The sequence below is a fragment of the Mercenaria mercenaria genome, chromosome 5, assembly GCF_021730395.1.
Source record: "Mercenaria mercenaria strain notata chromosome 5, MADL_Memer_1, whole genome shotgun sequence".
In the NCBI taxonomy this organism is placed as follows: domain Eukaryota; kingdom Metazoa; phylum Mollusca; class Bivalvia; order Venerida; family Veneridae; genus Mercenaria; species Mercenaria mercenaria.
Window position 1 is genome coordinate 95,992,135 of NC_069365.1, and position 25,827 is coordinate 96,017,961.

General features: G+C 28.2%; 1 protein-coding gene across 1 annotated transcript; it reads left to right on the forward strand.

The window, feature by feature from the left end:
* The first annotated feature begins 106 nt into the window (after positions 1 to 106).
* Positions 107 to 25,514, forward strand: LOC123559256 (uncharacterized). Its single transcript, XM_045351055.2, has 2 exons — positions 107 to 525; positions 24,013 to 25,514. The coding sequence occupies exons 1-2, from the start codon at positions 120 to 122 to the stop codon at positions 24,417 to 24,419; spliced, it is 813 nt and encodes a 270-aa protein (XP_045206990.2). The 5' UTR covers positions 107 to 119; the 3' UTR covers positions 24,420 to 25,514.
* The last annotated feature ends 313 nt before the right edge of the window (positions 25,515 to 25,827 follow it).

Sequence of the window (25,827 nt, forward strand, 5' to 3'; positions counted from 1 at the left end):
GCGATATTTAATTTAACAAGCAAATATGGTCGTTCTTAATTCTAAACAGTGTAAGATTTACAGGTTCAGAAACTTTCCCAAGCTGTATTACATTTGCTCGGGAGAACCTAACAGTAAAGATGCATTTCTTTCTCTTTCCAACAATGTTGATAATTATAATGGCTACGATTGGGCAGTCATGTTTGATGGTAGCTGCAAATGAACCAGTATGTTCAAGATTTGACTATGAGGAAAAATTATTAGAAAAAATGGTTAGATCGGAGATAAAAGTTGAACAAATGGTAGAAGAGATGAAGAAAACAAAAGAAAGTGTAGCGACCATAGCGACAGACATTAAGCAAAGAGTTGAAAACGTGGAAAGTAATTCCATTCGATTGCAAGGACTTATTAACGAGACTTTGACAAGGTTCGGCGAAGATATATCGGAAGAGAAGAACAAACTAACAGCACTTTTTAACGAGGCTTTGACAAGGTTCACTGAGGATATAGCAGAGGAAAAGAACAAACTAACAGCATTAGCAGAGAGTAAGTATATTATAGATATATAAAATAAGTTTATTACCTTACAAATTACCTATATAACTCAATGTAACATAATCTTTTCAAGACAGTTAGTGAAGAGAATATGCTTTAGAAATAATGCATTCAAATGATATGGTTTTTCACTTATGACCGGAGTTCTAGTTATAGCCCGGCTTATAAGTCATTCGATCTTGCACTTTTTAGTAGAGACAAGTCATGAACATAAAATGATTGAAGGTTATGTCAAATAGAAATCTGGATATGGAACACTGATTTTTCGCACCTTCTCTTGTCAGGGGTAGACAACTCATATTAAGGATATTTTCAGCAAATTTCTTTATAAATCGTCATATTTCGCTCAATTTTTAATAAAACGTTAAGATTTTTGGGATTTGGGTGTTTTATGTTAGTATCGTTCTATTTATAGTTTTAAAAGCAGGTTTACTCTTAAGTTGATTCATGCGCAACGACTTCCGTTATTTTGATAAAAAAGCTCTTAGTAGTTATAACTTTTAATGAATCCTGATAAAATTGTTATATAATTTATCTTTATAGGAATGCAAAATTGAAATAATAATAAAAAAAAATTATATTTCAGAAAAAGACAAAAATATTCACTGTGGTTTATAAACAGCTATCGGTCCTTCTTTTTTTTATCAAAATAACCGTAAAATGTTTGCAATATGATATTCATTTTTCAATACAAAACACTTAAGAAAACTCTTTTTACACTTTTGTGACATTATCCGCAATCAAATGTATTATTTTCCTGAAAAAAGTCAGTTAACGCAATTAAAAGGGAGGTAATAGGTAAATGGAAATAGATTGTGCATATTTGTTGCATTACCGTGATTAATGTGTTATATAATTGGTTAGTTACAAGTAACCAGACACTTTTATATGTATTTAGATTAATAAAAGGTTTGTGGTCTCAAAAAAAAATAATTGAGTGGAATCATTCATGGTGATTTACCCGATGATTAAATAAATTGCACATTTTGACATTACTTGGATTTGGTTACAAGTTAAACAAAGAAGAAAGTAGCCAGTCTCTGTATATTTAGAAAAAAAGGATTGATATCATGGAGCGTAGTTCGAGCGATATAAAAATACGCATCAGAACGACAAAAAATGAAGAGCAAAGCACTAAATCAGATTAATATAATATCTGTCTTGTAAGATAGAAATATCCGTCCCGGGGCACCTGCGCATTGGGCGGTAATGAGGCTTGCCGAATTACCGCCCATGCGCTGGTGGCCGAGGGACGGATATTTTCCATCCGATTGGTAAATACATGACTGATATTTTTCTTGCATACCATATACATGTTAGCATTTTATTCTGGCAGATTATTTTTCTTGCATGCCGTATTTTACAAATAACCGGTAGAAAAATACTTTCTTTGTAACACTCTTTCTTATAGTAGAGAGCGAGAAATTAACGTCCGTAAGCAGAAGTGACGTCATGAAGTTTTGCGTTACGCACAATAACAAAGTTCCACTTTAGTTTTATCGTTTGTAGCGTAACGTCATGTTCTTATGGTAAACCAACGTATTTTGAATCAAGAACTATACTATAAGGAACGGACAGAAACTATCAAGGTACCTGCTTTTTTCGTATTTTTACATAAACAATATATTATCAGTGCATGAACCACTAGGTTTCATATACAGCACGAGAGTCATCTGGCATTGGGGTGCCAGATGGGTTTTGCCAGCATGGGTAAAATCACCGGAAACGCCAGTCCGGTGTGCAAGAAATATCATCTCGATTCTAACACGTTACGAAGGACTTTAAAGTACATCCTTGACGACATCCATCAAATGATAGTATATCTATTTGCCTATTTTATGTTGATTTCTTTTCCTGCGCGACTGTATGCCGTCTAACGCTTTCACGTAATAATTGTGATGTCAGGAAAATGTATTGATATAAAATAATACACCATAATCAGCTAGGAAAATGAATTCGATTGTATTAGAAACTGCGATAATCAACGGTTGATGCGCGGACCGGTAAGACAGCATTATGAAGTCCATTATGACGTAAAATAGTGGCATGACGTCCGGTTTATTACTACTTGGATGATTGAAGCCCAGAAAATTTTTTTATCATAACGTTTCAATGACCATGTAAGAATAAAAATAAAGAAGGCCGTAGAGTGTTTGTTCATCTGATTTATTATAGTTCAGGGCTCACATGCGCAGGAATAGAACCAAAATGTTTTTAATATATCTAATCAAAATGCGATACTTTTAACAATGTGATTTTTGAAGTGAAATGTTTCTATAAATTTAACAAAGCTGATCTACTCTTTGTAACGGCATGATGTGTGTATCATTCTGTATAATTTTGCAAACTAACGTAATAAAAGATATACTCAAATGAACAGTACGAAGTCGCGATTTATTTTTTACGTTAATCAAACTGTATTTATATCTGATATATGAATATTTTTAGATTAAAAGAAAATTGACATCAGAACACAATTTAATCACACAAAGCATGAAAAAGTCTTTCAGAGAAATTATCTATGGCCATAGAGTAAAATAAAAATCAGCTCTGAAAAAAAACAACATATTCGTGTTTTAAATGTAAAGTACATACCAAAATGGAAACCGCAAATTTGCTATTTATATTAGCTTTATAAGTACATTTTTATTTGTCTTTCTTTAACACTTTGTTTACACTGATTCAGTTTTGCAGTACTTAAACATTTTTTATAGATAAACTTTTCAACTTGCGGCATATTTTTATACTAGCATGCATCATCATGAAAGTGTCTTATGACTGTCCAGTGTAATCACAAAAGAATGACGACGCGACGTCTGTAAGCATCATCCAAACGTTCTGATATTTGTAGCCCCGTTTTGGAAAGCCACTGATTAATTTCGGTAGAACTATTTATTTCATTTCATTTCATCAAATGCAATTGTACTAGAGTACTAAGTTGTGTAAAAATGCTTGCTTATGTTCATCTTACATTCCCTTTCATTAAGAAATAGACTGTGGTTTAGTGGTTCACATATGGGTATGAAACATATGGACGTGTTTAGTTTATAGAGGCCGGTAGTCTTCACCCGCGCTTTAAATGAAACTCAAACTTCATACCAAAATATAAATTTCTAAACCTCGATAGTAATGTAATGTGTATCTTATAACTACTACTTGACATGTCAGATTGTATATATTTTAGAGTTATATTTCTCGGGAACCATACAGCAAATGTATTAATGTGGTGTCACAATGCAGTTTTCCCATTGGTCACATCCGATAACATACACATTTTCAATACCGCAATTGTTCCATCTTTACGTAAAGTCGTAGTAATGGTACATAGGTTCATCGTTTATAATGCAGAAGCAATTTTAACATAAACACTAATGAGGTAGCCTGTCCAAATTGTAATGTACTTCTTTGACTTGGAAACAAATGTAAAAGTACATTTATAAAAATGTTTGTCTACAGTCATACGACAGACTAGCACAGTGTATCATCTCACAGGAGAAATACAGTTTGATATAAATATGTTAGGTCAAAGTTGCCACACTATAAGAAAAACATTTAAGCAATCATACATTTTTTCTCATTGATTTATATAATAGAATAATGTATCTCTGACATGTAAAAACACCTCAGAAATGAAATTTAGTAAGGAAATTGTTTCAAACATGCGCAAGTGTTAATTTTTATCCATCAGTTAAAAAGTATATTCGGATGAGTACCCCCCTATCTCTCTCCCCACTCCCCTCCCCCACACACACACATTCTTTCCGGATATTTTACCTTACCGGGATCAACTTGCATTAGTTCGTGTCAAAACATTATCTCACATGCCACTTTTAAAAATGGAGTTCTAAAAGATGTTTTAAATGACTACAATAAACAATGAAATATGAGCTAGATACTTAAATAAATATATTATGTTTTTTTTTTTTTGGTTTTTATTGAGCCGCTTCTAAATGGGTTAAAGCATTGATCAAAATAAAAGTATATGATATTGCTTATGTCAATTAGCTGTAATTTTTACAATTTACTAACAATATACTTTTCTAAATGAGTAAACATATGTGCATGTAGTAGTTTGAAAGGTATTTGAAAAAGTCAAAGTATTACGCTAGAAAATTTGGTACGTGCATGTTTTCATACAGTTTACACCTATATGCAACATCGCGGTACAAATAAAATTTCTCTGTAATATCCCAACAGGTATTATTTATGGGAATATTTCTTCTTTCAGTTTTATATACCTTCCTTGATTTTTTAACAATTAGAAAGGGTCTGTTTTTCTTAGAATTTTTATGTCATTCCTTACCCTAGCTCTGTTGCGAAATAGTCATGGAATTAACAACTCTACATTGTTCTTCATTATGCTATATCAAGTAATATATCGCTGCAAAAGTATTTAATTTGAATTAAGATCTACGTATGAACTGATTATTATATAGTTACGAGGTGTAGTTCGTATCCACAAGAAAGAAATATACAACATTTAGAATGAGCAAAATATGCGGCTTCTCTCCCGTATGTGTGGACAAGTTTAAAATGACCCAAAAAGGCATTTATAGTCAGAAGAATTCTAAAGCGATACAATCTAATTATGATCACATGCTTCCTCATTTTTATAACACTGTTTCATAAAAAGTTTGTCTTTGTTTGAAAACAGGAGGTAAAGTTTACGATTTGTGATACGTCGTTTTAGATCATTTATCCCTGTTCATACAAATTATTCCAAAAGTAACCTTTCTTTGAAATTTGTTAAAATAATGTAACTTTGAGATGCTCTACATAGCCCAATTCTTTTGTCACCAGATTATTAGAAACTTCGAAAAGGGTGATAAAATTTTATATGTTGCTGAACATGATCAAATTATTTTTACGAATTCAATTGTCCTAATGATGACGTCATAAAACAGTTTACCCAGGCTTTCATGGTTGACTGATTCGAGTGTTCCATATCCAAAATTTATCTTCTGATATTGTTCTTTAAGAAATGTATTATCTTAAGTCTCTACTAAAATGTGCAAGGTTCGGCCATATTTTAGAATTTATAAGCCGGACTATTACTTGGGTTGGCTGTATAACTGTGTCATGTTATATGAAATACACTGAACTGCTTTGAAAATGCACAGTTTCTAAGGGTGTGCCAAAACGTATTGGGAATATCAAGGCATACGGTAACACTATTTATATACACAGTATTGTACATGTCAAGGAAATTTTATTGAAAAAAAAAACAGGAGCTGCCCGAGAAAATGGAAATATAAATTATTGTATTGGAAAGTTTTAACTGATCAAATGTATGTATACATAATATGATACTGCACTGTATGTATACAAACTAATTCCATATAAACATACACGGCTACCCTAAGCAACCCTTATTTCTACAATGAAAAAATCAATATGAATAATCAGCCTAAGGTCAACCATCGCTGTCAATTGCCTGATTTACTGAGAAAATTACGTTTCTCGATTTACGTTGAATAATTTGTAATACTAGTATGTAAAGTAAAAATTATGAAAGCTACTTTTCATACAACTGCCGGATTGAAAACAATCATTTCACAGATATTTTATTAATGTCAACATTTTTCAAAATCAAGGCACTATTAGAAATAAATGACGTAGCAATCATTCAAATGGGCCAATTATGTATACATTTCACATGTTTAGAACGATACAATAAGCATTTGTTTTGTTCTATGAAATTGTTTAAAAAGTCCTGTAATTAAATCCTCTTTCACTAAACTGATATAACAAATCAGGTTCCGTGACAGCTCTTTGATTCACATCTAAACTTCAAAATTAATATGCACCATATAGGCTGCCTGCAGTGACACTAACACAGGTATCAAATATTATAAGATAAAACATTTTGACTATAGGCAAAGTAAAATATATTTAAAGTTTTTGCTTCAAGCTGGAGTTATACACAGCTATGTTAGATTAGATGTGCGTTTTCAAAGCTGTTCAGTTTATGATAAAAATAATACCATTATCACTAGTAGTAATGTAAAATAAGGGTGCGAAAACAGTATGACCTCACTTGACCCCATATCCCTATTTTATAAGTGGACTTTAACCTTACCCTAAACTTAAAATACAACTTGGTACCTGAAAATTTTTTAAATCTTTATTTAAAACCGAATGAAAACCTCTGATTTAACTAAAGATTGATTTAAAATGAAGAAACATATATTTTTATTCAAAATATTTTCCCACTTAAAAACTTTAAACACTACACCGAGAGATTAAAATGTAAAATGGGTTTTGGGCCCTTTAATATAACATACAGGAAGTGAAATATAGTGTGGTTGAATTTAGACCACTTTTTATTTTCTGTTTAATCACTCTTCTATTTCCCTTTGTTTTGTAATCCTTCTACATAGATAAAACAACTGTTAAAGACATTAGAAATGACACAAAATGTACACAGTTCCAATAATACATTAATAATTTCCATGAAACAAGAAAATTTCAAACTAAAAATAAAAACAGACCGGGAAAACCAAATTGCTAAATATAACAATTATTAACAAGGTCGGTTATTTACAAATCTATCTCCCTTTAATTAATTGAATTAAAAAAAACAAAAAAATATCTCTCTTTGATAACTGAAATTCATAAATTATCTTAATTAAAATTTCAAGAATAAAATTACTTAAGGAGGTTGTTATTATTTAAAAAAAAAAAAAGTAATTGAAAAAATTATAACACATGAAAAATAAAATTATGATAATTTCAAAACCATAACATTATTATAATAAAGAAATACACTATATAAAACCGGTTTCAACTTTTATATCATTTTAGTCGAGTTGTGTTCGGTTACGCTTAGTTCCGGAAGTTTATCTGACGTTTCCTTGTCGTTTAAAGGTAGCTTGCAGTATGGTTTGTTTACTGGGTCGTCTTGTCTGTTAAAGGTTACGGCCTGCTGTTATGACATTTACTGCTTGTGCACATAAAGAATTCTTCCGTCAATGTCGTAATAGCACTGAATTGCCTTACTTCGTTCTTGTCTCTATTTTTGAAGGTTTCGAGAGGCAACGAACAATGGGGTTGAAGGTGATTCTGGCTGCAAAACCGGGCAGGTTTGATGATTTTGGAAAAACCGCTGTATGGTGAGCCTACAGATGAGGTCTCTTAGGAAAGACTAATGGTTCCCCCGGCGTCGGGTGTGCACGTAATAAATTCTACCTGGCGTCGGGGTTAAAATAAATGTACACAACCCCCCTTTTGAAATTTTTTTAATAAATATGTTAACCGGGCGTATGCCATGCCATACTAAAAGGGTTGGGAGTTTTTTCCCGTTGTTTTTTTAAAACTTTTTAGAAAATAGTTTTTAAGGGTTAAAAAACATAAGGGTTTAAGGGTATAGAGATTTAGGTATTATCATTATTCTGTGTTAATCACAATTTTAGGAGGGTGTAGGTTCGAGTCCTCCCGGGAAACCCTTTTTTTTAGAAAAATGCTTTTAAAAAATTTTAAATACATATAATATAAATAATCAAAAAAAAAAATTTAATTGTGTAAAAAAAAGGGGAAATTTTAAGATAGTATAAAACCTTTCCAATATGTTACATAAAAAAAGGGTTTTAGACTTATTTTTTAAGAGTCAGTGGGGATCCTGTGGTAATATAAAAACACAATTTTTTAAAAAGGGTTTCTGGGGGTTTTGGGCAATTGATTTCCCACAAAGAAATTTTAACCTTTATTACCAAAAAAGAGGGGTTAAAAATTCCCGGGGTTTTTCGTTATTGGGGGCGGGGGGAAAACCCGCTTTAGTAATGGACCCCCTGTCAATGAACTGGATGCGGGTAGGTATGGACCATGACTTTTGCTATGCCCAGGGGTTTTTTTAAAAAAAGGGTAAATGCGACAAAAAAATTTTTTCCAAAAAAAAATAAACCAAAATCAAAAAAATTTGGGGGGAAAAAATTGAAAAAACATTTAGTTGTGAAACCTTTTTTTTAAAAACGAAATACAAACTTGGGTTTGGGAAACGGGAAAAAAACAGCCCCCCCTTAGGGGTTTAACCCCCGCCCAAAAGTAAAAAAAACGGGAAAAGGGGGGGTGGGAGTATACCCGGAAAACTTTTCCAAGTTTACCGCGGGGAGCGATGAATTACCCGAAAAAAAATTACAAAAACCAATTAAAAAAAAATTTAGTAAAAGAAGAGGGGATAGTTAAGGGACTTGGTGATACTTGGTCAGCTGATTTCGTTGCCCATGAAAGCTTTTTCAAAATAAAAAAAAAGGGTAAAGTACTTGTTAACCGCTATTGATTTTTTTGGGAAATAGGTTTGGGGTTTATTCCATTAAAAAATAAACTGGGAATCTTTACAGAAGCATTTAAAAAAATAATTTCTGAAGTTTAAAATTTCAGGGACGAAAGTCCCAGAAGATTTGAAAGGTTCCAAAAATTTTTTGGGGTGATAAAGGAAAAATTTTATAAAAAAAAAGGTTTGAATCTTTTTTTAAAAAAATAAAAGTTTAAAATTTGTTCAAAACATTTAATAAAGGGAAAGGGTAGTTTTTTGAAAGTTTTAATAGAATTTTAAAAAAATTAATGGGGAAAATTTTTTTTACAAAAATTTAATACTTTTATTTATTTAGAAAAAAATTTGAGGTTATGGTTGAAAAAAATTTAACAAAACAAAACATTTCTGGGGGAAAAAAATTAAAAATGACACCAACCGAAGCTAGAAAAAAGTTAAATAAAGGTACTGTTTATTTTAATTTAATGGTCTTTTAAATGATACCAAAGGGGTTTAAAAGCAAAATTTAAAAGGGGTTGATCGAGTTCGTTAAGTAAATTTAAAAAAAGGGACATTTTAAAAAAAGGAAAAATACCCAAACTGGAAGGGGAAATATTTAAAATTTTATGGAATTAAAAAATTACAAACCCCAGAACATACACTTTTTAAAGTTTTTTTAAATTTGATGAAATAATTCAAGGTTTTCATTTTTTTGAACAAAAATTTTTCCCTCCCACAAAGGGGGGTTTTTAAAAATTGGGAAAAAGTTATTAGAGAGACTTAAAAAAAAACAAAAGCTTTAGTAAAATGGAAAGGTTACAAAAAAAATTTTTTAAAGTTGGGAAACCTTTGGGGGAAATTTGGAAAAATTTTTAAATTTTAAAAAAAATTTTAAATTTTAATTTATTTAAATGAGAAATTAAAAATCAAATTTTATAAAAATAAGGAATGGGAAACAATAGATCAATTAATTTTTCCCAATTAAAAAACTAGCGCTGTTTAACAAAAAAAAGTTTTAAAATTTTGTGGTAGAGTAAGTACGGGGTTTATTTATTAAAACCCCCCGGGTATTTTTTTTTTTGCTCATTTTGCATTAGAAACTTTTTTCCACCCTATTCCTTTTATTTGGGAAGTTGCCGGCGTTTGTTAAAAAATAATTACCATATTTACTAATGGGGACTAAAAACTTGACGAAAAAAAAAATTTTAAATTTTTTAAAAAAACCCCCATTTCAAAAAATTTAAAAACAACTTATAACAAAAGCAGGTTTCGCAGTTTTAGTTTTCATGACCCTAATGACCCGGGAAAAAAATTTAAAAAAAAAAAAAAAGGAAAAAAAAGAAAAAAAAGTTATTAAGGTTTAGTTTTTTTATACTATTAGAAATGCAGAAAAAAAAAAAAAATTTATTCAAAACCTCTTAAAATGCTATAAAGGGAAATTTAAAATTTAAAACGATAAAAAAGAAAAAAAAGAAAAAAGAGTTGTTTTAAAAGGTTTAATAAAGATTATTAAAGAATAAAAGTTTTTATTAAAGTTTTTATTAAAGTTTTGCTTTAAGTATTTTATAAAATGAAAAAAAATTATATAAGTTGAAAAGGGGTAAATTGGGGTTTCATCAGGAAAAAAAAAACTTTTTTTGGATTTTTATTAAAGAATTTTAATTTCCTAATTTTAATTAATTCCAGAAACCAATTCACAAATTTGGCAAAATGTTAGGGACTCGATTATAATTCATAAAACCCTTTTTGAACTTGCTGCTCAAAAAACCTTTTAAAATATTTTTTTCCCTTTTTTCAGTTTAAAAAATTTTAAAAACAGAAATAAAAAAACCTTATCTTCTGAAAACAGTTTGATGGTGTTTTGCCTTTGGGAACGTTTTTATTTAACTAACAGAAAACTTTTTTACAAAAAAACATCACAAAAACCGGTGTTAAAAATTGCCCCCCGAGGGGGGCAGTATAAAATCTTTTCTTAACGGATCATTTTCATAAAACCATACGGGGGGAAAACCCCTTTGATGGATTTTTTTATGTTAAAAACCGACCCAAAAATATGCCCTTAAAAAAGCCCCCCCCCCCAAAAAAAAAAACGGAAAAAGAAAAAAAAGAAAAATAATTTGGGTTTTTTAGATTTTAAAAAAAAACTCAAAAATTTTAACGAAGAAGGGTTTAAAAACAAAAGGGTCTCAAAAAGGGTATTACAATTTTAACAGTTGATAACAATTTAAAAAAAAATTTGATTTTTTCAAATCTTTATTCAAAAAATACAGTTTAATAAAAAAAAATTTTAAATAAATTTAAAATTTCATTAGGTGGTTTTTAAAGATTTTTTTTCTTTAAGTATATTATAATAGATTGTTAATAAAAAGATAGTTTAGAATGATTATCCCAAAAAATTATCTGATTTAGGAGAAATAAGGAATCAGACAAAAATTTCATATAAAAAAGTTCTTAAAGAAAAAAAAATTTTATTAAATAAAACAAAACAAATAGTTAGCGGATGAATATAAAAATAAATGTCATTGAAAAATTAAAAAAATTTTTATGGGTTCCTTACTTTTAAAAAATTTTTATTTGAAGGGAAAACTGTGGGTTCCCCTAAAATGAAGAAGAAAATTGTGAAAGATTATGTGATTGCCCAAGCCCAAAATAAAAAAATTTCGAAAAAACCCCAAAAAAAATTTTTTTGGAAACCCCAATTTGGGATACAAGGGAAGAAAAAAAAATTTTAAAAGAAACCTTATGCAGCTTTCCAAAGCCCTTTAATATTAATTCGGGTTTTTAAAAAACAATGTGCTGCAAAGGAAAAAAACCAAAGGGGTTAAATGGTGGAATAAAAACCAGTAGAAAAAGTTTAAAAATTTTAAATTTTTTAAATTTCATCTTAAATTTTATTTTTTTTATTTTTTTTTAAATTTCCTTTTTTTCCCTTAGTGATTTTTTTTAAATAAAATTTTATAGATGGAAAATTGGTTTTTAAAAAAATTCAATTTTAAAAAAATTTAAAATTTAAAATTACATATAACAAGATCCAAAAAATCAATTTTTTTAACTATAAAAAAAAAATTAAACGTTTTTTTAAAAATTAACTTTTGTAAAAGGGTTTTGCAACTTTTAAAATTTAATTAAACCCGCTTATTTTCAATAAAAGGGTTTTTTTTAGAAAATAATTAATAAAAACAAAAAAAAAAAACCCTTTAAAATAAAACCCTTTGATGAAAAAATAAATAAAATTGGAAAGGGGATTCTGGGGAAAAGTGGCGGGAAAGTTTAGATTTCAGTTGAGGCTCATTATAAAAATAGTATAAGTTAGCCCAATTGGCGCTTCAATTTATTTAGAATTACCAAAACCTTTAAAAAATTTAAATTTGAAAGGATTGATATATAAAAGAAGGGATGATAACGAATGTTTTAGAGGGTTTTGCCCTTTTAGCTTATAAATTTCCGTTAAAAAAACCCCTCATAAGTTTAAAAATATAAAAAAAATATAAAACTTTTGATTATTGGAAAAATTTTTCCCGGGTTACTTAAATCAAATACTAAAATAGAATTTTTAAATGAAATTTTTTTTAATAAAATTTGGTTTTTTAAAAACCCCTCAGGTTTTTATCCATTTTTACATAAAAAATTTAATCAACAAAGGGAACACGGTGACATGTGCAAATTACAAAGGATAGAAAAATGATGATGTTTGTAAAGGGGGTTTTTAATTTTTGCCACTGTAGGCCAAAAATTATGTTTGGAAAAAAAGATTTTAAATGTTTTAATGTTTAAAAAAACAAAATGTAAAAACAAAAAACATTTTTCCCAAATCATGTTTAAAAAATTTTTTCAAAAAGGGAAGAAAAAATAAATTTTTAAAATTTAAAATTTTCCCAAAAACTTTTTACCCTTATTAATGGTCTCAAGGTTTAAAAATCCCAAAAAGGGGGCCCTTTTAAAGAAACAATTTAAAAATTATCATAAAGGTTTAGCAGTCCCCTTTTGAAATTTATGCTGTTTTTGGAATCAATAAAAAAAAAAAAAGTTTTAAAACTGCTTTACCATAAACTGAATCTTCTTTTACTGAACCATTAAAAAGCATAAAGATTGGGGTTTAGGGGTTTAAAAAGTTTTTTGTTGTTTTTGAAAACCCATTTATACTAAAAAAAACCCAGTTTTAATGGGGGTTTCCAATGCAGTTTATAAGTTTATTAAAAAAATTGTTGGGGGAGGGAAAATATTGTAAAAAAATATTTAAAGAACATTTTAACAAGTTTTGAGAATTTTCAAAAAAAAGTTTAAAAAAGGGGAATTTAAAAAAAAAAGTTTGTCCATTTTTCTGTGGTTGAAAAAAAATATTGGGTGAAAGTTCCATTTACGTATTCATTCTTTAAACAAAAAACCCAAAAAGGAATTTCCCCCTCCTCAAAATTTGTAATAAAATTTAAAATAAACACACAAAAATTCCCTGTTTTTTTTCTTTAAATTTAAGAGGTTATGATGGTTTTATTATGAAAACAAATAGGAAATTCAAAAAAAAAATTTTAAAGTTATTTCCCAAAATATGGAAAGATAATGGGATTTTTTGATTTCCGACTTTTGGGCTTTATTGATTCATTCCAATTTTTGTCCAATATTTGGGGTAACTTAGTAAAAAATAACCAGAATTTTAAAAACCATCAAAGGGAATTTTTGATTTAAAAAAATTGGAATTTTTAAAAAGTAAAGGTGTTTTTTCCATATGATTACAAGGGGTTCATTTAAAAAAATTTTAAAAAAAAAAAAAATTACCTTTTTAAAGAAGATTTTTATTTAAATTTTTAAAAGAAACCACAAAACTGACAACGAATATGAAAATGGGTAAAAAAAAGTTTGGAATAAAATTTTTAAAATTTTAAAAAAAGGGGGGGAATTTTCATTTATCTATATTTAAAAAAAGACGTATTAATTTTTATGATTTTATTCGAAAATTTTTGGGGAAAAATTTTTTTTTGGGGTCCCCACAAATTAGATCCATGTCATTATTTAGTAGCCCTGGTTTTGTTGGGGTGCAATGTTTAAAAAAGACTGGAATTAAGTTAGGGTTTTAAAAAATGAATTGATATGTATCTTTTATTTAAAAAGGGGCTGAGGGGAGGAAAAGTTATATTTCAAACAGGTTTCAGTAAAGCAAAAAATTAAAAAATAGGAAAAAGGGTTTTGATCCTAAAATTTACAGAAATAAAATTTTTGTACCTCGGAGCCCCAAAAACCTTTACGGTTGGGCCAGGGGTCAACCCTTTGCCTTGGAAAACTTTAAATTTATATCCCAAAAAACAATTCAAGAAATTAATTTCAAAAGGTTTAAAAAGGAAAATTTATTGTTTAATGGATCTTGAATATCCAAAAAAAATTAATACTGTACATAATGATTAAACCTTTAAAACCCCACTAAAAAAAATTTTAAAAAAACCAGATCAAGGTTTTCCCAAATTTTAGTAAAATAAATTTAAAAAAGAATTTGAAATAGGAAAAAAATGTAAAAAATTGTTCCAACTTTTATTTAAAAAGCAAAAAATTTTTGTAGTTCATTTTAAAAATTTTTGAACAATTTCACAGTTAGGGTTAAAAGTAACAAAAATACACCCAAAAAATTTAAACCCTTTTCCCAAAATCCTTTGGTTAAAAAAAAATTTTTTATTTTAAAACCCAAAAAAAATCTAAAGCAAAAAATTCTTTTTAAAAGGGGCTTTTTTAAATTAAAGAAACAAATCTGGTTTTGGTTTAAAACGATTTGGAAAAATTTTCGCAAAAAAAGGGTTTTTATTAAAAAACTCCCTGATGAAAAAATTTTATTTAAAAAATATAGCAAAAAACCCTTAAATTTTTAGTTAAAAGATGTTTAACAAGAATTTTTTTTGGGGATTCTTTGAAAAAAAAAGGGAAAATTTGTTATTAAACAGGGCCTTTTTATGTTTTGGGAAAGTGCATTCTAGTTTATCAAAAAAAATTTAATGTAGGGTTTTTATTTAATTACATTATGGAAAAATACGAGGGAATTGTAAATTACATTTTACTGAAAACCGGGTTCTTTTGTTTTGAAATAAAAAGCAAGAGATTTGAGGATTTATATAAGGACAAAAATTTATTTGTTTTTTTTGTTACGATTTAAAAACCCCAAAATTTTTTTCGGGCCCAAAATAAAAAAGTAATTTGGGAAAAATTTAAAAAAAATTTAAGCTTGGCCCGGGATTCCCATTGTTGAAAATTTTTTTGGGTTAAGAAGGGAAATGTATTTATTTTTTATTAGGGAAAAAGAAGTAAAGTTTTAAAAGGAAAATTTTAAAAAAATTTTTTTTTAAAGGGGGAAAAAATAGTTTTTAAAAATTAAAAAAATACTTTTTTTTTAAATTTTAACCCAAAAAAAACACACCTTTTAAAATTAAATTTGGGTTTTCATTTTTAAAACCCCAATCTTTCCAGGGTTTTGTTATAAATAAAAAAACCCCTTTTTCTTTTTATGACGATAAAAGATTTTATTTTGATTAAAGGTTTGATAATTAGCTTTTTCTTAAATTTTTTTTTTTAAATTAATTCTTAAAAATTAAAATCTTAAATTAATTTTTAAATAACTCTTTAAAATTTTAGAACCATAAATTGTTAAAGAAATTCATAAGTTTAAAAAATTTTTTTTAAATTAAATTCATTTTTTTTAAATTAATTAGCATTTTTTTTTTTTAATAGAAATGATTCATTTTTTCTGTTATTTTTTACATTGAAACTTTGAAGAATTACATTTTCTTTAATTTTTTTTGTTGTAATGTACCTTCTCCCTTTTTCTTTTAATTTCATCAAAAAAGAATAATTAAAATGCAATTAAAAAAAATTCTTAATTTTTGCTTTTTTAACTAAACCAGGAAATAGCATTTACAGTTTTCCATTTTAAAAAAAATCCCCCTACCGGTTTCTTGGTAAACATGGGTTTGAAAAACAATGGAGGTTTTTTTTTAATTGTCTTTTATTTTTTTTTTATTTGTTTTTTTTATTTTTTTTATTTTTTCATTTATATTATTAAATTTTTCCCATTATTTAAAAAAAATTTCCGTTAAAAAAAAAAAAAACGTAATTTTAAAAAAAATAAAGATAACTCAAAGTTTGTTTCCATCATAAAATCAATTCATTTGATTGTAGGAAAATTTATTTAATATCCGTTTTAAAAGCGTAAAATTTATTTCTGTAGAGGGGTGAAATGTCATTAAGGTTTAATGTCAAAAAATTGGGCCCCTTTTTTTAGAAAATTTTAAATTTTTTTTATAAATTTTGATATTGTTTTTTCCGAAACCAATGGGCAAAGTCCTCGGCTACTATATTTTTCATTTTGGTAAATTTTACTAAAAAAAAAAGAATCAAAACCAGCATTCCAACCCCCCAAATATAAAATTTTCGATATTGGGTTTTTTCCCAAATTTATCTTTAAAACCCGGGGCCCCCGCTAATAAAATCTTAAATCTATTTTATAAATTCCGGCTTTTTTTTGATTTTAAACCACACCTTTTAAAAATATATCTGGTACAGCTATTTTTTTTTTTTGGTTTATTTTCGTTTTTAAAATCTTTATAATCATGATATTTCCAAATCCTAAAATGAAATGAAATTTTGATAGTTTCAGGGCCGGTCATATTTCATACGTTTTAAGGGTTTAAAAGGGACCCAGACGGGGCAAAAACTTTTTTATTTTTTTGGTTTTTAAGAGGGGTGTATTTTAAAAATTGGGTCTGTTTCATAAAACTGTTATATTAAAAAAAAGAAACACTTCAAGTTTTTCTTTTTCTATTCCCTTTTCCAATTTTCTCTATCTTTTTTATATTTTTTTTTAGTCTAAAAATTATTTCAGTAAATCATCAAGTGTTTTTTTTGGGAGCAACTTCAAAAGCAGATAAAATATAAAAAACACCCTTTTTTTCTAGCTAATTTTGTTTCTTGTTTTTGAAAAACATTTTTTTCTTTTTTTTAAATTTTTTGGGGGGGTTTGTAGGGAAAATTTTTGGTATTGAAATAATTGATTCCCTTGTTTTGTTGATATTTCAACTACAGAGTCCAGATAAATTTTTTTACTTTTTTTTAAAATTTTTTTATTATATTCGGTGTAAACTTTTTCTAACTTTTTGGAAGCCTACTTTAATTTCCAAGTACTTTAAAAAATTTTGACGCGTTTTAAAAAGTTAAACAAATTCAAGTTGGTTTCTTAAAAATTTTTAAATTTATTAAATTAAAATTTTGTTAATTGCTTTAGCTTAGCTTTAATTTTTTCTCCTTGTTTAACTGATTTTTCAAATACAAAGTCCCCTTCATTTTTTTGTTTTTAAAATTTAGCATTAAAAACATTAATTCTTTTTGTAATTTTTTTTTTAAATTACTTAAGTCTGCCCCCCTTTTAAATTTTGACGGTTTTCAACAGGACTAAACCAAATTGAAATTTTTTTTTTTAAAATCATTTTTTAGAAATTTAGTCTTTTTTCAGGTTATCTTTTTGCTGTGTCATGGTTAAAACCTTTTGGGGAAGCGGCCTTTTTCCCGTTCAGATTTATTTTTCTGCAAGTTTATTTGGGAAAAAGTTTTCGAGTAAATCTTTATTTCTTTTTCCATTTTCAGTAAATTTTGTTTTTTTACTTCCCGTTTTGATTTTTAACTGATTCAGTTTTGTAACTTTTTCTTTAGCTTCAAAAATCTTGTCTTTTTGTTCTTCATGTTTAATCATACTGTCCCTTTGTTTTTTATTTTACCCTGAACTATAGCAATGTTTTGCTTAAAAATTTATTTTTTGGGTCATTTTTTTGTGTCAGATTTTTTCCTAAGTTTTTTTAATTTTTTTATCTTAAAAATTTCCATTTTTTTTTCAATTTTTTTTGGAGTGAAATTATTACCCTTTGGGTTTCTTTTTAAAATCTTTTAATAATTCTTCAATATTTTTTAAATTGTGCTTTTTTTGTGGGCTGGTTTTATCTTTTTAAAATCTTCAAGATTATAGGGCATTATTACCTTTTGGGAACCCTTTTTTTTTACATTAAAAAAGTCTTGAAACTGCATTTGTTGGGTTTATCTTTGGGTCTCCTAGGTTGGTTCATTAAACCCCCCATATCTAATGCCTGTTATTGTGGGTTTTCAAGTTCCCTTTTTTCGGGGAAGTTATGATTTCCCTTTCCTTTTTTTAAATTTTGAATTGGGTTTTTAGTAGCATAATCATTAAAAAATTAAAAATTTAACTTTACAAAACTGTTTAGGTTCACTTATTTGTTCTATATTATTAAAAACTCCCATTATTAATTATTATATATTACAGTAAAGTTTTTCAAAAAAAACTTCCTTGGTTTGTCAATATATTAAGAAATCTTTATTTTTGATTTGTTGCATTAGAAAAAGATTTAGGGTTAATATTTTTTCATTACAAATCATATCATTTCTCGTTTACCTGGACTTTCAAATAAAAATATAATGTGAACAGTTAATTCAAATTTATCTTTTGGTGTTTTTAGGTAAGACTGACTTAAAAAAATTTAACACAACATTTTTTTGGACGTCCTTGAATAAGTATTTTGTTATTTCAATTTTGAACCTTTTTACTTCACATACAAAATCATCAATATTACTACTTTTTGTTTTTCTGATTCAAGATTCTCACAAGGTTCAATTTGGTTGGAATCAGCCGAATATTCAAGAATTTCATTTGGATCAATTTTTAATTTTTTTTTGCAATTTGACTTAAGTGGTTAATTAAATCTTGATATTTATTGTTCTAGGTTTTTTACATATAAGTATAATTTATCATAATATAAAAGAGGTTTTCGAAGTATATGCATTAATGTATTTGTTTTTCCGATCCAGAAGATCCACATATTAATTTTTCTAAAACATGAATCGGGAAATTAAAGGAAATGTTGTTTAAAGTTATTAAATTTTCATTTTTTGTATCATAATTTGGAATTTCCATTTATATATAATAATACATTTGCTTACATTATTTTACATTATATTACATTATTTTACATTATTTTACATTATCTTACATTATTATATAAATGCAATCAAAACTTAATGAAGTAAGAATAAGAAAAAACTTAGTCGGGCAAAAGATGAGAGCTCTTAGAGAAAGAAATAATGAGAGAAAAAATTAAGAAAGCTACAAATCGGGACATGTACACTGAAATTTATAAGCCAATAACTGAAGGAATAGAAAGTCAAAAAGAAAAAATATCAAGTCAGTTAAAAGCATTACCTGCAATAAAACAACAATTAGAGTCATTTGGTGATGAAATAAAAGATATACAAACATATCAGGGTTTATCACAGCTATTCCAAGAACCAATACGATTATTACCACCGAAAGATCATATGGGTTTGGATGATGAAGATGATGAGTTTGAAGACACTAAAGAATTTCCTGAAGAATCAGAAGAATTAGAAGAATAATTGGGAGCAAGACCAAAAGAAAAGAAAATACCTAGAGTAGACTGAGATGCTTTTCTGGATGATTATGTTTTAAATAAATATGGATATTACAAACCGTCTAAAATGTTTGGCATTTTAACTGCAGATAAATCTAATCCAGATAAAATAGATAAAGACGGACTTAAAAATACAATAAATGATGTTACTACGGATATCAAAAAATTTAATGGTCCAATAACAAGTAAATCAAGATCAAAAGATTCAAATAAACAAAAAGAAGCAAAAGAATTAAAACATGCCCAAGGCGAATTATTAAAGTACAAAGACCGGTAAAATCATATTCTTGGTATGTCTTCTACATATGGACAAGGAATAAAACATCATAACCCATATAAAGTGTCACCAAATTGTCAATATGGAAATTTAATTATTCATTTAAATAAACTTTATGGTCAAAACAAATTAATTGCTAAAGATAGAATAACTGGAAAAGAAGTAATAAACACTAAAGTAGATAATGATTTGATTGATTTGATTAATGAAAGATATAACAATAATAAAAAACATTCAATTCATTCTAGAAAAATATTTAAAGAATTAACAGAAAAATCAGGATTACCTATAAATAAAAGATCTATGGAATTTAAAAAAGTAATTAGAGGACAAGGTTATGACGTTTGTCCATGTAATCCAGAAGAATTGATTAATGACTTGGAGTTAATTTGTGGTTCGATTGATGCTGGAAATAATAATGAAGAACTAACAAATGAAGGTATTAGCATAATTGATAAACTATTAAAAATGAATTCACTCTTACCAAAAGAACATGAAATGTTATATAAAAATTATTTTTCTTGAATTTAAATTTTAATTATATATAAATGGAATAAAAAATAGTATTAAGTTCTGAAGCAGTTAAAGATAATAACAAAAATACTTTTTAAGTAAGTTTTAAAGTAAATAAGCTTGCTAACGGTAATAATTATGCTGATGGAGATCAAATTGCTTTAATTAATAATGCAGCTTCATTAATTGATCAGTTAGTGGTTAAACAAAATGGAAAAATTGTTTATGATTGTAATAATTTATACAAAGTAACAAATGTAAGGAGTTTGGTTGAACTATCTGAAGATTATGCAAGAACAACTGGATCAAACGAATATATTCACTTAGATACTACTGATACTGCTGCCGCTGATAATAATTCAGGTTTCAAATTTAGAAAGGAATTAATCCAAAGTGGTAAAGAGGTAAATGCTAAAATTCCATTAAATAATTATTCATTTTTTCAGGGTTTAGAAACTAATATTATACCTCCAAGTCAAATTCAAATAACACTGCAGCTGACAGATGATGATGAATTAAGTTTTAGAGCTAATGCTGCTGATGCTGGTAGAGTAATTGTAACAAAATTAATCCTATGGGTTCCACGTTTGGTTTTTAATGAATCTGGACTTAATTTAATTTCTGCAAGATTTACAAAAGCAAGATGGTCATACCTACGGGAAATGGTGACGCAATCAACTGATACACAACAGATTAATACAACTTTTAGAATAACGGCTGGTGTAACAAAACCACAACATGTATTTGTTTATTTACAACGACCTGATAAAAGTAATTCACAAGAACATTACCCACATTTATTAGATACATTTAAAGTTAATGCAGTAGGTAATGGTTGCACTTTGAGTTCTTGTCGTCTTGAAGTTGGTAATGGTGTTTTTTATCCAGAAACAGAATACACAAGTATATCAAGAATATATGACGATGTAATTAATTATTATTATAAACAAAATAACAAAACTACTGGAAGTCTCTTAAATAGATTTAATTTTCAAAGTTTGTATGGATTTGTTCATTTTAACTTGGAATATAAAAAGGAAGTAATAACAGAAGATCCTAAACAAATTACATTAACAATTAAATTAAATACACTTCCCACTGCAAGATATCGTATCTACGCAATTGTATTGTATGAGGAAACAGTTGAAATAAATACTATTGGAAAGGAACTTGTTATTGTTTAAATAAAATAAATATAAATTATATATAATGACATCAACTTATATTGAATATAAAGTTAACCTAACAGATGGACAAAAGAAAAATTTAGCACAAGCCTATAAAAATAAAATTCCACATACTTTTAGATGAAAACATGAACAATTACATGGAAACTTCCCTTTACTATTAACAAAAACACAAATTAATCAAATTAAAAAAGCTGTTGCAAATAAGAAGGGATTAGAAATTAAAATTTCAAAAAAATCAAATGTCCAGTCAAGGTCAAAATGGTGGATTTTTAGGAGCTTTGGCTGGTTTGTTAGGAAAAACAATTCTTCCAATGGCAGCGAAAATAGTTCCAAAAATATTAGCCCCTCTAGGCATCGGAGCCCTTTCCGGACTGGCCAGTACTGGTGTTAGTAAAATACTTGGAAATGGTATGATTTCAGTAGCTAATGATAAGAGAAATATAATATCACCATATCTTACACCTAATCAAAGAAAGCAACTAGTAGGATCTGGAGTGATTAAATTAACACAAAAACAGAAACAAAATGGCGGTTTCCTGGGTATGTTGGCTGCTAGTCTAGGAATACCTTTGATTACATCTTTGTTAAGTGGTAAGGGACATGGCCAGGGTATACAGATTGATTCTCAGAGAAGGCCTTACAGACGAATTCCTATAGTAAAAAAAAAATAAAATTTATAAACAAACCTATTTCTAACTTTGAAATTGAACAATGGGTAAAACAATTAAAAATTAAAAACTTTAGGGGTGTATTTAGTAGAAATAATTTACCAAGAGTGAAACTCTCGGAGACCACAGGTTTACCAAAAACGAAAGTAAAGGACGAGTGTGGAATTATAAATTTGGACGACTCTGTTGGTCCTGGAACACATTGGGTTTGTTACTTAAATAATATGTACTTTGATTCATTTGGACTTCCTCCACCAAAGGAAGTAATTAATTATATACCTGGGGTTAAGTATAACAACATACAATATCAAGACAAAACAAGTACACTCTGTGGTTATTATTGTTTATTTTTCATAAAAATGTTACAAGATAAAATACCGTTGTATGATTTATTGTATAAAATACTAAAAATTAATAATGTAAAACAAAATGAACAAACTATTAAACTTTATTATAAATTATTTTAATAAATAAGGACAAAACTATTAAACTTTATTGTAAATTGTTTTTAGTGTGGAGTATAAATATAGAATCTCTGATACTCTTAAAGTTTCTTTTTTTTTTTTTTTTTCATTTTTAAATATAAATTATGCTTTCTTCATTTTAAATCATCTTTAGTTAAATCAGAGGTTTTCATTCGGTTTAACTAAAGATTTAAAAGATTTTCAGGGTACCAAGTTAGTATTTTAAGTTTAGGGTAAGGTTAAAGTCCACTTATAAAATAGGGATATGGGGTCAAATGAGGTCATACTGTTTTCACACCCTTATTTTACATTACTACTATCACTAGTAACCAAACCCATCATGATATTGTATGATATTTAAGAAATTATTTATAGCAAAAGAGTATTTTAACACTACATTGTATTTATGCACGATGGGCGGTTATAAGTCGGTGATAATTTTTTCACGAGGGCTCAGCCCGAGTGAAATTATTTGTACGACCTATATTCGCCTGAGTGTATAAATAGTATTAAAACACTCTTTTGCTCTTTTTAAATTATTTCGATTCTAATATGCCCTTAATCTGAAACAGTAGATAAAATATAGTAGAGCTCTTTCTTGATCGCAACAAAAATTTTCTCGTCACCGAAAGTTAACATGACTTCATTCTAGCGTAAGAGTGTTTTAACAGAGACAAGCATATTAGAATACGTATTCAAATATGACTAACAATGCTTTAATCATCACAACGATATTATGTTGACGTCACGTCGATCGACGTGAAATTTGGCCCCATGTACACATCGAGAAATAGCGCTTTAAAATTGGATCAAATATTTTACTTCAAAACATGTTTAAAACGAAATATCACATAGCATAACTATCTTAAGTAATTCACACACTCACGGAGTTTGTTATTAGCTGTGCAGAATAACATTCGCCATCTTTGACGCCCTAATGGAACTATTCCGCAAGATGTAATATAATGATCAGTCACTGCTTTTAGATCCAGGTGGGAAACTGTTTTTCTGTTGGCGGTAACTAGGCTCTGCCTTATTTTGTGATTTATATAACATTTGTAGCGGATATATTATTATTCAAATTATGATCGACGTCGAACAACCCTTGTATTTACGTATTTACTTAATATCAGCGTTAAACTACATTATAGTTTTTTTTTGCCTTTTTGATGGACATACACCAGTGTTATTCTCCTGTTAGAAATAAAGTTTTTGTTGTTTATATACAATAAGCTTTGTCACAAACTTTTGGAAGTTTAAAATGATGTTCATTGAAGGATTAGTGTGATCGCTCCAATTAAAATAAATAATACCTAAGTTCAAATTCTTTTTCAAAATAATGGAAAATTGAAACAATAACGAAGTTAAGAACTGAAAAGATAGATTAATACTTAACAGCTTCCTTATTTCCTGAAATGAAATGGTCAACTCTTGCATTCAATTTCAAAGAATACAAAGATTCAACAACGATCGTTGAAAGACAATTGAATAAACAAACCCAAGAAAAATCATAATCACCGTATTTTACGAACTAACCTGATGAATATGCCTTTTTTAAACATACCTTTGAATGTTTCATGTAAATTTTGGAAAGATCGAATTATTGAAGACGATAAAAACATGTTTTACATTTAGACCAACTTATTTTATTTTAGAAATGACACCTGTTCCTGTCGTGGCATTCCACGCTCGTCGCTCGTCTTCTGCCACAGTGAGCACTGGTGGAACTCTCGTTTTTGATACCGTCTTAATAAATGAAGGTGAAGGTTACGACAGGGCTACAGGTATATTCACTGCACCATACAATGGACTTTATTACTTTGCAGCTCATGTATGTAATCCCGCGTATTATGCTGTACATTACGCAATAGTTGTCGATAATAATCAGATAGCATCTAGCACACAGTACGATAGTGATAATGTGTACAGCTGTAGCTCTGTAAACGCCGTCGTGATGATGAAGTCTGCAGACCGTGCGTGGATCAAATGTACGATTGGTTCAACCTTTTACCATGACAGTTCCAGATGGAATTCATTTACTGGAACACTTTTAAACAGATAAATCGTAGATCTTTCGTCAAAGAAATGTGTTTATAGTGCTTTCTTTATATCCGAGCGCTTGAACTGAAGCTGAAATGGCATTGACCTATATAGCTATCAGTCTGAGAGTGTATTAAAAAATCCATCTTTCAAATTTATATTAACAAGTACAGTATAAGTTTATACTAGATGCTGAACGTTTAGCTTCTGCAGACTTTTGGATGGATAGTTACAAATGCAATTCAGTCATGGATGCTCTACTGAACAGAAAAACGCTAAAGCCCAAGAACTAAGTAGAGACAATTTTTATACGGATTGTTAAAAAAACTAACATAGCATTCAAACAAATTCACCCTTGTAATTGAAACAAAATAACGCCCTTATGTTAATCATTCGCATTAACCAAATGTTTCAACATTTATCACTTTTTTACGTTTTAATAAATGAATATTGTCATTATGCTAGGAATTATAAAAAGCGCAAATGTCGATTCTTTGTCACGTGATATTAGCTATATATATTATTAATAGCGGACAATCCTACAGTACATTAAGGGCCATTAAGTGGTACGAATATACTGTTACATGAGCGTAAATGTGAACACCAACATTGGAAGAAAGACTTTCCCAGCTTAGGAGATACAAACTTTTGGTGAAAATAATATGCCGCCATGTTAAAAAGAGATTTCTGATATGTATACAATACAGAAAGTTTAAAGGTTGAAAAATTAGTCTTTAATTGTCATAACGTTTTTTTTCATGCATAGACAAATTAGATTTTCAAGAATTTTGTAAATTAAGATTACTTATATATAAAATAATTCTTTTTGATTTCATCTTACGTATTCATTGATGCAGGACTGATTTTGTGTATTTTAGATATTCTCCTGTTGCAGTATAATGAAGCTATTTCAGTTTTTTAAAAGGCATGCGTGAAACATGTTAAAATATATTTTACAATGTTCGCTTTAGTTTTTGCAATTATGACAGTGTGCAGCATGAGTAAAATCTTTATGCACTAACTAGTTTGATTTTATTGTCACACAGACACAGTTACAGAAGAAAAAGGTAAGGGTAGATTTCCCGGAAGCACAGAGCGCTCCAAACACAGCCACAAGGCCATATGGCGACGTTGCAGCTTCTGATGGTTGGGGAAAACCCAGGTGCCCCTCCCTGCATTATTTCATCACTTGACCTTTTGTGATAGTATCACTACATTAAACTAGAAACTATTAAAAACTTACCAATTCTGCATTTAAAGCTGCTATATTCAATCTTTTTAAAATTAATTCTCTGAAAGGACCAAATAATTTAAGGAGGGCCGGAAACTAATAATCACAAAATTATTTCATATTTGCACCCTTTTTGTTTATTGTTTTTTGCACTGGTATCAACGTAAATTTGTGTAATTTTCAGATTTACTGTCCCTTG

Bases quoted from the DNA above. Each gene is read 5' to 3' on its own strand.
- LOC123559256 (XM_045351055.2), top strand. From the start codon at position 120: ATGCATTTCTTTCTCTTTCCAACAATGTTGATAATTATAATGGCTACG. The intron at 526-24,012 runs GTAAGTATATTA...ATTTTATTTTAG, and splicing joins ACTAACAGCATTAGCAGAGA to AAATGACACCTGTTCCTGTC.